Raw genomic sequence first — 12,877 nt, 5'->3', positions numbered from 1 at the left:
GGCAGACCGGTCGCCTAGATTTATGCTTTTAGAACACGATAAGTTGCAACACGCTATACATCACTCTGGCACCACTTACATTGCACGCATCCGCCTACAAACGCATGATAAGACTCTGGAATGTTTAGTTAGCAGTCAGAAACTTGACCTCGCTGTTTACTTAACCGACTATAAAGGAAAATGCTTTGCCTTCTTCAAGCTGTGTGTATCAGCCAGTAGGTAGTGGGGAGAATGGATCAAGGACAAATTCTCCTCCGAAAACCTAGCTGACCTGGCTTGTCTGTGAGACGCATAGTAATGATGATTCAGAGAGCGGCAGTGAAAGGGGAGAACAAAGAATTGTGGCCACAGACAGTAAAAGTGACAGTAGCTCCGACGATAATGCAGGTAATAACGTTGCGCATAGTAACATTGCAGGAACAGTAAAAATCTAAAAAAAAATCTAGAACCTGATTCAAAACTGAAATACAAAGCATTTCTGATGAATGTGGCAAAGGCTTGGGCTACAGACCAGATGGTGGCGAAAGTATCAGAGTCAGACAGACTTTGTGCGACTTAGCCCATCAAATCACACCCCACACAGCCCTCATGTGGACACCCCTGGGAGACTCTTGGGTGATATGCGGAAACATACCCTCGTGAAAATTGTGAAGAGTGAACATTCCAAGGGGAAGCATCCTTCTAGGCAATGGCATGTTTGCACAGTTCACAAAAAAAGGAATATTAATGTCTATATTTGCACGTGTGTAATGCCACTTCATCATGGGGAGTGTTTCCAGAAATATCGCACCCTCAAGCACTTCTAGCAGCATTGGTAAGTGTTCTCCAAAAATTTTAGTTCATAAAATTAATTAGGAGATTTTATACTAATTTTTAAAGTGAACAGTGCACAAGTTAGGGTAGTAGGTATAAAAATGCCGGTCCCCTGGGTGATTTAAATATTTAAATCGTAGGTCCGCAGAGTGTTAAGGTCCTCTTTTCCCCATCTGTTCCTAAGGGCTCCCAAGTGGTCACTTTAGTTTCGTAGCAAGTGCAAATTCCTGATTTATAAATCAGCCTTTTTAAGCTGAATGTTTCATAAGTGAAACTCATAATATTCAATTTACATGCATATGGAATGTTCTGTGACATATATTTAATTTTATTGTCCCCCCCCCCCATTAGTTGCATCCTGTTGTGTGTCTCAGACAGTATATAACGTGTGGGAACTGTGCTACCGTCAACACAACAAATATTTCCGTATTACATTTGGATCTTTATTTACTGCAACATGTTTCCATCATACATGACCATCATCAGGCAGGAATGTGTATTACTTGCTTACTCACTCATGGAGCTAAGTCCTTCTGGAGAAGCCGCCAATTCTGCAGCTACTCAAGAATTTCCCAGCATTTTATAGAACCTGAAGGTTTTTTACCATGTTCACAAGAGCCCTCCACTGGTCCCTATCCTGAGCCAGATCAATCCAATCCATAACATTCCATCCTATCTCTCTAAGATCCATTTTAATATTGTCCACCTACCTACCCCTTGGTCTTCCCAGTGGTATCTTTCCTTCTGGCTTTCCCGCCAATATCCTATACGCATTCCTCGTCTCCCCCATTCATGCTACATGCCTTGCCCACCTCATCCTTGACTTGATTCTAATTATACTTGAAGGAGAGTACAAGTTATGAAGCTCATTATTGTGCAGTTTTTTCTAACCTCCTGTCACTTCATCTCTCTTCGGTCCAAATATTCTCCTCAGCACCGTGTTGTCAGACACCCTCAGTCTATGTTCCTCCATTAATGTCAGAGACCAATTTTCACACTCATGCAGAACCACAGGCAAAACTATAGTTTTGTATATTCTAATTTTTATGTTTTTGGACAGCAGACGAGAAGACAAAAGGTTCTGGACTGAATGGTAGCAAGCATTACCCGAGTACAATCTCCTCTTAATTTCCTCCTGAATCAGGTTTCAATGCGTTATCGTTGTTCCCAAATATCTGAACTGTGCCACATTTTCATAACATCTGTTTCCTATCTTTGTGTCATGATTTTGCCCTGCATTTTTGTGATGAGACAGTAACATATACTTAATTTTCTCTGTTTACTTCTAGACCAACCTCTTTACGTGCATCAATTAAAGTTTGTGTGTTTTTCTTTATGTTATCTACATTATCACCCAATAGATTCACATCATCGACATAGGGCAACAGCTGATGTGTCCTGTTTAATTCCAGTCCCACCTGGTTTCCCTGGACTTTCTTAATGGCATATTCTAAAGCAAATTTGAAAAGGAGTGGTGATAAAGCATCTCCTTGTAGGAATACTTGTAGTTATTGAAATACCGATACGGATCCTTATCAGTGGAACGCGGTATTAAATATTAATATATGATATAAACTCCGTCCTAAGTGCAAACAATGTATTATAGGTCTTTTGTCTTGCTCTCCTCCACACTACATATTTCGGCCGCAAATGGCCATCATCAGGTGTTTACACTCACATAGCTGTTACACTGCACTTAGTTTAAAATTTAAAAACACAGGTCTTCCCGATTGTTCCTTTCGTCATTATTACCAAAATCTACTTCGTTAATATCTGTCTGATTATCTTTGTTACTACACACGTCAATTTTGATTTCCCTGAATTAGCACTTATAAAATCTTCAGTTCTAATATTAAAATCCTTTAAAATTTTTCTCTGAATTTTAAAATTTAAAATTGTCAGGGTTACTCGCCCTATGTCTATAGTGCTACAGCGGCTACTTCTTGTTTCCAGCACTATACTGGTGTTATTCTGTGTAGTCTCTCCCTGTGTGCGTGCCACTGCTTATCTTTACTAGTACGTGTAAAGATAAGCAGCTGCATGCACACAGGGAGACTACACAGAATAACACCTGTACAGTGCTGGAAACAAAAAGTAGCCGCTGCAGCACTATAGAAATAGAACAAGTAACCCTGACAATTTTAAATTTTAAAATTTAGAGAAAAATTTTAAAGGATTTTAAAATTAGAACTGAAGATTTTATAAGTGCTAATTGGACATATACACGTTCGGTGTGTATGGAGTGTTCTACACTGCGGTGGTTTGACGTAGATTGTCAGAAAGAGTCAGTCTTGGGCACTGGATCATCTCTAGCTTTTCCAGCAGACCCATGAGATTATGTCCCAGTTTTCCCAAAGACAAGCAGACAGACCCTGAAATATATTTTTAGGATAAACCATAAATGACAGATAATGCCCAGGTTATTAAAATTGACTCTGATGCACTATCATCAGAAGCATTCAGAATTTTGTCTGTAATAATGTTCTTTACAATTTACATTATTGATTATGGTAAGATGTTTATTCCATCATCATTTTCACAAGACTGTGTTTTGTTTTGACAGATATGATCCTAAAACAGACACATGGACACAGGTTGCCTCGATGAGTGTAAGAAGGGATGCCATTGGTGTATGTCTTCTTGGGGATCGCTTGATTGCTGTTGGAGGTTATGATGGTCAACAGTATCTGAAGCTAGTTGAAGCATATGATGCTCAGAGCAATGAATGGCAGGAAGTAAGTAATTACAGTTGAATCCCATTTAATATTCCTTGAAGGTTTGCCCTCATTTAATTTTCAGTTTCAATCATATCAAATTAGTAATCATAGTTTTAAATTTCTTCAAAGAAACATTTTCCTCATTTCAGTATTCAAATCCATGTTCCTAAAAGAAACACTATTATGTTTTCAATGAGATTTGACGTGATTTTTTTTGCTAATGGGGTGGGACTAAGTCCATTGTACTGCAGCCACTTCTGGCCTATGGAGCAATTGGTGGAATGAAGACTGGCAGGGGAAATCGAAGTACTCAGAGAAAACCTGCCCCAGCGCCACTTTGTCCACCACAGATCCCAATCGATCAGACCCAGGATTGAACCCAGGCCGCCACGGTGGGAAGCCAGCGACTAACTGCTTGAGCTATGGCGCGGCCTCATTTGACATGATGGATATGCATACAACTTGAGATAGCTGCTGAGTTGTAAGATGGCGACAAAGTCCGAACACGTATACACTCATGACTACATCTGTGCATGTATGAGTGTGATCTAATGATTTTTTTCTATGAATTAGGGACTAAACATTTCAGTGTACAGAGTTACATGAAGTATGAAAGGGCTAAGATTATGGTCATCTAGGATGCTGTATAGTTGGGAAGATAAGTACCAGTGTTTCAGGGAAACCTGCTGTCTCCAGCTTGACCCTTCTACCATGAAGGTGGAAGCAGCAGATCCTTCCGAAACATGGGTGTCTGTTTACCAAACTACATAATGTCACATCCGAGAAGATCATAATCTCAGTTCTGAGAGAACCTCAGATTTTGCTTTACAAAAGGACGTTTCCAACAGGATTGTTTAGTTGAATTTTTTAGCTACTCTGTGTGAAATATCTTTTGTGAAAGTATTCCTAGAATAGGAGAATGCCCACTTAATTGTTTTCGATTTAAAGTTTACCCACAATTAATGTTTTATTTCGATGATCCAAAGTCAGTAATGTCAGTATTAAATTTTCTGCATTTAAGATTTTCCTTAGTTTAGTGTCTATATCCAGTATTTTTTAAAGAAGCATTAATTCTTATATTGTCACATAACAGTCAACATGGAATGGAACCATTAGTGTGAAACTAAAATTTTATTACATGCACATTTAAAATTAAATTAATTACAATTAGTTACCTTTGCTTACCATACTCTATACTGTACATAATTAGGTATATCCATGAACAATATGTTTTAGAGCAAGTAACACCCATGTTAAGCGGCCTCCGTAGTCTATAGGTAACGTTCCCACCTCATGACTCGTAGTACGCGGGTTCAAAAACCCGGTGGAGGTCGTCGAATTTTTAAGGGCAGAAAAATTCAGGGAACAAGTCCTCTGGGAGGGACTCTAAGCCATGGGTCCCATGTCGTAGCTTTACAGCACGTAAAAAGAACCTCATATCTCCAAAGGAGGTCAGTCAACCAAATTAACGGACTTTCCCGCCCAACAGCAGTCTCTAATACCTCTGGTAGATGGGGGAAGCATTATAGATACTTCTCAGCCAGTAGAGCCGGTCTCGCTGGCTGGGCGGGACTGATGGTAAGCACCAATACCGGTAGGATATAGAGGCTGGTAGAAATCATAGAGGGAAGCACAATGGACCACTACAGGTCTAAGTGCATGGGGAAACCCACCCTCTCTAATAACTAACTAACACCCACGTTTATGTTACTAGCATGTAGCTTTTCACTCTTCTTTAAAACAAGAATGTTAGTGACAAGTTAGAGACTTTATTATGTGCTTTAAGATTATGGTCTGGGATGTGATGCCTTATAGTTTGATAGATCAGTATCGAATGTTTAAGAGGATCATGCCATGATTGTTGTCATGGCACATCCTGAAGACTGTAATCTTGATACTTAGTCCAGTGAGGACCTCAGATCTCACGTATTGTGTGCTTATTTCTTCAGATAGCTCCACTTAATACAGGAAGAGCTGGAGCATGTATTGTTGTAATCAAGAATCCACAGCCTTGATCATCCCAGTTCAAGGTCTGCAGTGGAGCATACATCATTGTGACTACAGAACCTGCAGCAGTATGCTTACACCATATCAGTTATAAGTTAATAAGATACTGTATTTTTATGCCCTTCTTCCACAGGCAACTATATATTCCATTAATGAGATTTTATTACTTATTAAAATGTGATAAAATGTGGGAGGGAGGTTTGTGGTACCTCTCTTCAGTCATGTTTAACCCCCACATGCATTTAGCAAATCACACATGTCAGTACTAAATTAAATGCAAAAGTTTAATATGGATTCCTGTATTTGAAATAGTTTGGTGGCTTTCAAACTGTCTGTAAAAATGAGTGAAAATTATTTATTTGCTTCAAGGGTCAATATTCTGAAAACACTTCTAACTGTAGGCTTGTAGTCAAGAGTGTTAAATTAGGGAATTTGCTGCAGATTTCATTCCAGAGTGCTTTTTCAGTGAAGCTCTCATTGTCCAGTATCTGTCATTCCTGAAGTTCCCTAATTTTTTACATTTGTGGTTATATTTGATGAAAATACGGCACCATTATAGTGTGTATCATGGAGTTTATACAGAAAATAATGTTTATTTCTTGTTTCAAAATATTTAGTTTGTACAATGATTTTAAATCAGGAATAAGTTTTTATTTTCTATTACTTTCAATTTCCTATTGATTTCTAGTAGACATGTGTATATGCTGATCTGTCAAAATCTGAATTGATTTCCATCACTAATTTTGTTGTTGTTGATTCAGTTCATTTGTTACTTGTTGCATATCTTCTAGTAATGACCTTGTTGCAGAATATTAGGTCAAGTTAGTTAACCACCTGCATTTGATATAAAACTATTTCAGATCAGAATATATTTATTCTTTCAGTTTTATAGACACAGTGATGATTACACAAGTGTTTAAGTATATGTGTCAGTAATCAGGTACCTACTTTTCTCTGGCTTTTAATATATTGAGAGCAGTGTTATTTTCTAAGGGCACACAGTAGCATAGTTGGTTGAAGCACTCTGTTACAAGCCAGAAGGTCGTAGGTTCAATTCCCAATGAGGTAATTGAATTTTTTCACTTGACCTAATCCTTCCAGCCACAGTATGGCCCTGGGGTCAACCTAGCGTCTAACAGAAATTAGTACCAGGAAGATTCCTTGTGGGGTAAAGGGTGTCGTGCATGTAAGGCTGACAACCTTACCGCCATCTGTGAACCGAGTGTCTAGAAGATGTGGGAGCCTCGATCTCTCGCACCCCACAGCCTGTTACAGGGACAGCTTTACCTTTGCCATTATTTTCCATACCACATTCAGAAATGTTCCTTTAATTTGGAGCTGCTGTCACATTTTGGTCTCTGTGTGAGTATTTTCATTTGTATATTATTGTACTGGAGCCCATCCTATAGCTGTATTGATGGCTGATAACTTGAAAAGCTCTTTCATGTTCATGTCATCTTGCTATGAAACTAGAAAGAAAGTATGCAAGAAATTTTGCAATTTGACATATAATGGAGGGGAAAATAGAAGGAAAATATGAATTTAATTTTTAGAGAAATCATACTTCAGAGTTATTATTCAAATTTAGTTTTGTGTTAAAGAAATATTTTTACCATTTATATATATAGGATTTAGGTTTAAAGAGATTGCTTTTTGCAGACCCATATGCATGCGAACATTTTTTTGTTGTTCCGATGCCCCTACATTCATGCCAGACCATTAAATTTCATCCTGTATATGTTCTATTGATAGTGTGCAGAAGAATCTGTGCAGTGCTTGCTGTATAGGTCACAAAATAACACATTTTAAGTGTTCTTTACACATTAAAAAAAGAACATATATGGAGGTCATGTCTGTCCATCCAGCTGTACCTAGTACCAGTTTTTAAATCACTGGACAATTTTTTAATTTGTCATTGGAGACTTCCATTAAAGTTTTCTTTTTTTGGAAATTCCAGTTTTCAGCCTTATAGATACATAGCAAAGCCTACTTTGCATAAGTTCCTAAATTAACTTTTTCATCTGTATCATAGTCTTCAGTTTTAGGTGAAATTTGATACAAGATCGGTGTATAACATATCAGCCATCTTGATTTTTGGCCTTATTCACTGATTCCAAAGTCTGTATTATATAAGGTCATAAATGAGCATTTTTGTGTTTATCATCAACTGTTAGTCAGCGATTTTTGTTTTAATTTATCTAGTACATTTTGTGTTTTGCTGATATGTCATTTCTAAACCAGCTGCAGGTAAGGAAGTGCAAAGAATTATGTGGGGAATTTTGTGGACAATATTATGGAGCATCTTCTTTCCAAGATAATAGCATCCGTAGAAGAGACTGGGAATTTAAACCATGGGCTGCTAATGTTTACATTTTTCATAACAAACACCATATGCAGCTTTGTTACATCTCTAAACAAATTATAATTTTTAAAAGTAACGCAAGTTATTTCAGAGTAATTTATTTTTTGCTTGAAATGTTGGTTTAAATATTATGGATTTCAAACAATTTTATTTTTATATTGGTTGTATCACTGTTAATCTATATTCAGTAATCTCTTAAGTTATCCAGATTGCATGGGGATGGGGTGTACCAGTTACATGACTATCAGTTGGGTGTAAAAACTCGTACAGAAATCCACTACAAAGTCAAAACATGTTTTTGCTTTAGTTCTTATGTGAGAGTGATCCTAGGTGACATAGTGGATAGATGGGCAAAAAATTTGAGATATACTGTAATATGGTAACAAATTCACTTAGCCTGTACTGTAATGGTACCTGCGTGAGGGAGAACAATGGGGATGCTGCTAGTGGTAGCTGGTAGAAATAGTGCTTGACAGGTGAACATACATACTTTGCACATTTGTTTTTCAAGTAACTTTATAAATAAAACCAGTAAGTTTTTCTCTGAAATTTTTGCTGGTTTAGGTGCTTAGTTAATTCCTGTTGATCCTTAGGAGCATAGGGCATCTGTGAAATGCTTCCACCGGATCTTATCAACAGCAATTCTTTTAACCTCGTGCCATGTCTTCCTCACTTCTATGGCTTCCTTGACCGCCATCTTCCACGTCTTTTCAGGATGGCGCCCCCTGGCAGTTCCAGTTAGTGCCAACTTCTCTGTATATTGATTTGTCACTGTAGTATCGAAAGATGTTGTAAATGCATTCTTCTTTGGTTTAATTGTGCAGCTTATTTCAAATTACTGTTGACAGATGTAAGGAACTCTTAAAAGGAATATTGCTACTGGATTTTGTATGCTATGGTACTCAGCAAACACTGCTTTAAAAAAAAAATGTTATAATGTAACCCCTACATGTTAGAAGTGCACTAAATATTAAATGTTTTCTCCAATTGGAAATGAGAAAGTAAAAACTTTTAGTAAAATAAAGATAGACATAGTTTCAGAATGATGAAAATGGTGTGAAGTTTTGTATTTTTATAAATGATTTGTTTTATCTAAAGTAATAAGTTGGTTTCAGAGAAAACCTACTGGTACAGGCACTTCTCAGTTTATACAACAGTTTTGCTCCAAAAAAAAAAAAAAGAAGAAGCAAGCATAGCAGAAATCACATAGATTGGATCAGCTGAGACAAATTTCCCTCCTTTTTTCACATTCCCCCTCCACCACCCATACACAGCTATCTACCCACCTCTCTCAATTGACCAGCAAGCAGTTCACATTAAATCAAATGCTGTTAACTGAAATTTGTCTAAATTAGCAAAGTGCATTAAAACGAAATCACATTTTTTTTTAACTCACGTATATCGAGGAGTACCTGTATGTAAAATCCAACTCAGTTTACCATATATGAGGGTCATCCCATGTAGTGGTGTTCAGTTAATACCTGTGTCAAAATGAGAAATAGAACTGCCAGTATATGCTCAAATACAAAGCATTATGTAATTTTAAATTTAACTGATATATATGCATCATAAACAATACTTAAATTTAAACAGTCTCATTCAGTATTACACTCTGGATTGTAGTATTTACTTAAAAATGTGAACGTTCTAATATGCAGGGAGTACTGAACTGTATTATATATCTGCTTGTAAAATAGGTGATATTTTTAATCATGTAGATTAATCTTCTTAAATATTTTGAAAAAAATACCAGTGTGGAACTGTTATTGTTTGTAAGCCTACTGTATTATGTAATGTACAACTAACTTTAGGGAGCTGAGACCTTAGATGCCGCCAGTTGTGCAGCTACTCAAGATTACATAATGTACATGATATGGTTGTTCTACTTTAAAAGGCACATTACTTGGTATGTCAACTGTGAATGACAGGTATGCTAAATCTACATATAAAACTGTAAGGCTTGTGGGATAGCATTCTGACCTTTCACTCTGTCTTGTCAGGCTTTGTTATTAATATACAGTGGGTTAAAAATGATGATAAAACCAGGAGTATGTTGTGAACTTCAATTATTATTATTATTATTATTATACCGTTGTTAGAAGCACTTGAGATACTGCACCACTCACACTACTAGACTGCTGAATGCATTTAGAAAGCAGCTCATTTATGTTTTTTATATATATTTTTTAATGTTTTATATTTACCTTAATTAAAAAAATTCAACTAGCACAGAGAGATTCACATTCTCAGAAGAGGCAAGAGAGAAGGAAAGATGCTTAAATGAATTGCCCGGTGACACATTTTGATGGAAGTTATTTATTTGTATTTAAAAAACTTTGTAAATTAAAAAATGTGAAGCCAATTAGACTTGTGATAATCAGACCACTGTCATCTTATTCCCCTGCATTAAAAATGAAGCTTCTACAAAAATTATGGGAATTACTGGGTTTTTGGACTTGCAGTGTTTACAAATGCCTCTTCAAGAGAACAGCAGTGTAATTGCCAGTGTACAAAGCAGACATTCTTCAGGACAACCCAGAAACATTCTGACATATAACAACTCATGTTTTTTGTGACATTCTTTAGTGTATTTCTCTTTGACAAGAAAGCAGCAACACACATGGAATGTAAGAAAATAACCCTTCAGATCATGCTGGAGGATTTTGTAGCGCATTTCTTGGATGTTTGAGGAGGAGGAGAGGTATATTGAGTGACCAATTTTGTCAGATGAAGCTTATGTTAAGCTTACATGTTTAGGCAGCAAGCAGTCCAGAAGTCATACCAACAGCCTTTGCAGAAAGACTTATACCGTTTGTTTTGCTGCAGTCATTGGACTCTAATTGTTTTCTCTTCCATTGATTCATTTGGTAGTGACATGTGAGAAATAGCAAGAAATAATAGCATTTTTCTTACTCAGAAACTAAGGACATTGGAACTGATAATCAAACCTATATCCAAGAAGATGGGGAAAGTGTCCTTACTGTTCCTGCAACATGGTCACTCCTGAAGGGTCTCTTTTTGTCATCTGATTTCATGACCTGGATATGTCATTTGGTCGATGATAGGCCCATGTTTAACATAAACCAATTTATTCATTCATCTACTAGACACGACCAAGGAGCAATCAAAATGTATGTAGGCAAATTTAACAGGAAATAGCCCACAATCCACTTGAAAGTGATGTGTAAGATAGTATGTGGGAATCAGGCTGTGTATGTAAAAACGGCCACTTAAGACAGGTGTTTTTCTGTCTTGAAGCTGCTGTTTTCTTTAATATTTTCATCTGTTAAACTGAAACATTAAATATGAATGTGTTAAATATTTCTTGCTCAGACTGTATTTGCATGGCAGTGAAGATGTACAGTGTAACCTGAGCCATGCATTTTGTCCAGTCAGTTCTCTGGAGGGCAACACTGTATCCATATTTGCAAAATACGTTATGTTCTGTGAAGTAGACTTCTCTTTATAGTGAGTTGCCTGAATATTCTTTTAATATACACAAAAGGAACTGAAAATTAAAAATAAGATGTGTCTAATAAGCATCATATTCTAAATTCTTCAAAGCGAGGTGGTGTACAAATATTGGGATTGTAGGAAAAACAGCAAGATTTTTTTTTTTGAGCAGCAATCGGAAAAAAGGCAGTTGCATGACTACTACTGCATGGTCCCTAGAATGAATGAAGCCCTATTGCACATTTGTTCATTTTAATTTACTTCAACTTGTATTTATTTTTCAGATTTTCTAATTGTGTTTGTTAATTGTTGCTTAATTGTATGAATTCAGTTAGTTCTAGAAAGATGCAAGGTGATGGTTTTGGTTGGGTAATGATTTTCTTGCAAACGTTATAATCAACATAGCACTAATTGAAGACCAATAAAGAGATAGTTTTTGTATGTAAATGGCTACATTTCTTCTTTAATACCAACGCACTGTATTGACCAAGTTTAAACACCAGTAGAGCCTAAAAATTTTAATTATGCCATGTTTGGAAGATGCCTGAAAATATATATAGTGTACAAACTTGAAATAATAATGTACAGTATCTCTGTAGTTTCTATCTCATATGCTACTGAATAGTTATAACATTCATTTACAAAAACTAATGACTTGAAAATGAGAGTTGTAATATTCAAAACAAACGGTTTGTTATATCATCTTTCTCTTTAATTAAAGTGTTTGGAATCTTGGCACGTGCCAGAAATATGCTGTAGACAACTGTCATAATAGATTCTAAAGGGTTCTGATGATGGTGGATAACACACAGAATTACTGGGTTTTAGGGCTTTTTCCATCGTCCGGAATTCCAGGAAACAGAAAATATGACGTTTTGGAAACGATTGGCCAGTGACAGATTAACTGTTTCTAAGAGGCCTAGCTGAGTAGGTGTCTTCCTTCCTCACCTGAAGACGGAAATAGATCCGGTTTCCGAAATATTCCGGCCGATGGAAAAAGTCCAAAAACCCAGTAATTTTGTGACCTGTCATAAATCTTCATCTCTTGATCCTTCCTTGCTACTGCTCCGTAATAATTGAGCCTACTTCCATCCTAAATTGTTAAACGTTATCAACATGTCAGTATTAAAAGAATTGCATTTGCTAAGCTGTTTGTATCCAGTCCATGAATTTGATCACTCAGATTATTATTTTCCATTCCATTTATAACACTTTCTCTTGTTTTCACTGTTATATAGAAGGACGCCTTGGGAAGAATCTGAGACTATGCTCCCCTGCATAGAGAGGGTGTAACAGAAATTATAAAATTTTGTGATCTGTTTGTATGCATAATTTCAGCTATTACAAATTTATGTTGCAAAGCCCGTCAGGCATGATATAGTTTCACATCTTTGTCATGTATATCCTGTTTCCCTAGCCCGGCCCACCTTGATTAGTTGGTAAGGACACGCGCACACTCACGATCGCCAACAACAGCTAAGCTATCTTTAGTTACGAAACAAAGAGAGTATGTTAATGACCGTTT

At 36.7% G+C, this 12,877-nt stretch overlaps 1 protein-coding gene across 7 annotated transcripts in view; it reads left to right on the top strand.

Moving 5' to 3' along the window:
* The window catches only part of LOC111861836 (kelch-like protein 5), a 33,272-nt gene extending 26,671 nt beyond the window's left edge, over positions 1 to 6,601 (top strand). For all 7 annotated transcript variants that reach the window (XM_023846740.1, XM_023846744.1, XM_023846743.2 and 4 more), the window contains 2 exons: positions 3,377 to 3,548; positions 5,480 to 6,601. In XM_023846740.1, the coding sequence (XP_023702508.1) occupies positions 3,377 to 3,548; positions 5,480 to 5,545 (238 nt within the window). In that variant the 3' untranslated portion in view covers positions 5,546 to 6,601. The remainder of the gene's footprint in view (positions 1 to 3,376; positions 3,549 to 5,479) is intronic.
* Positions 6,602 to 12,877: the final 6,276 nt, after the last annotated feature.

This window comes from Cryptotermes secundus, unplaced genomic scaffold (assembly GCF_002891405.2).
Source record: "Cryptotermes secundus unplaced genomic scaffold, Csec_1.0 scaffold819, whole genome shotgun sequence".
Lineage (NCBI taxonomy): Eukaryota > Metazoa > Arthropoda > Insecta > Blattodea > Kalotermitidae > Cryptotermes > Cryptotermes secundus.
Note: the sequence above shows the minus strand (reverse complement) of the source record. Positions and strands in the feature narration are given on the sequence as shown.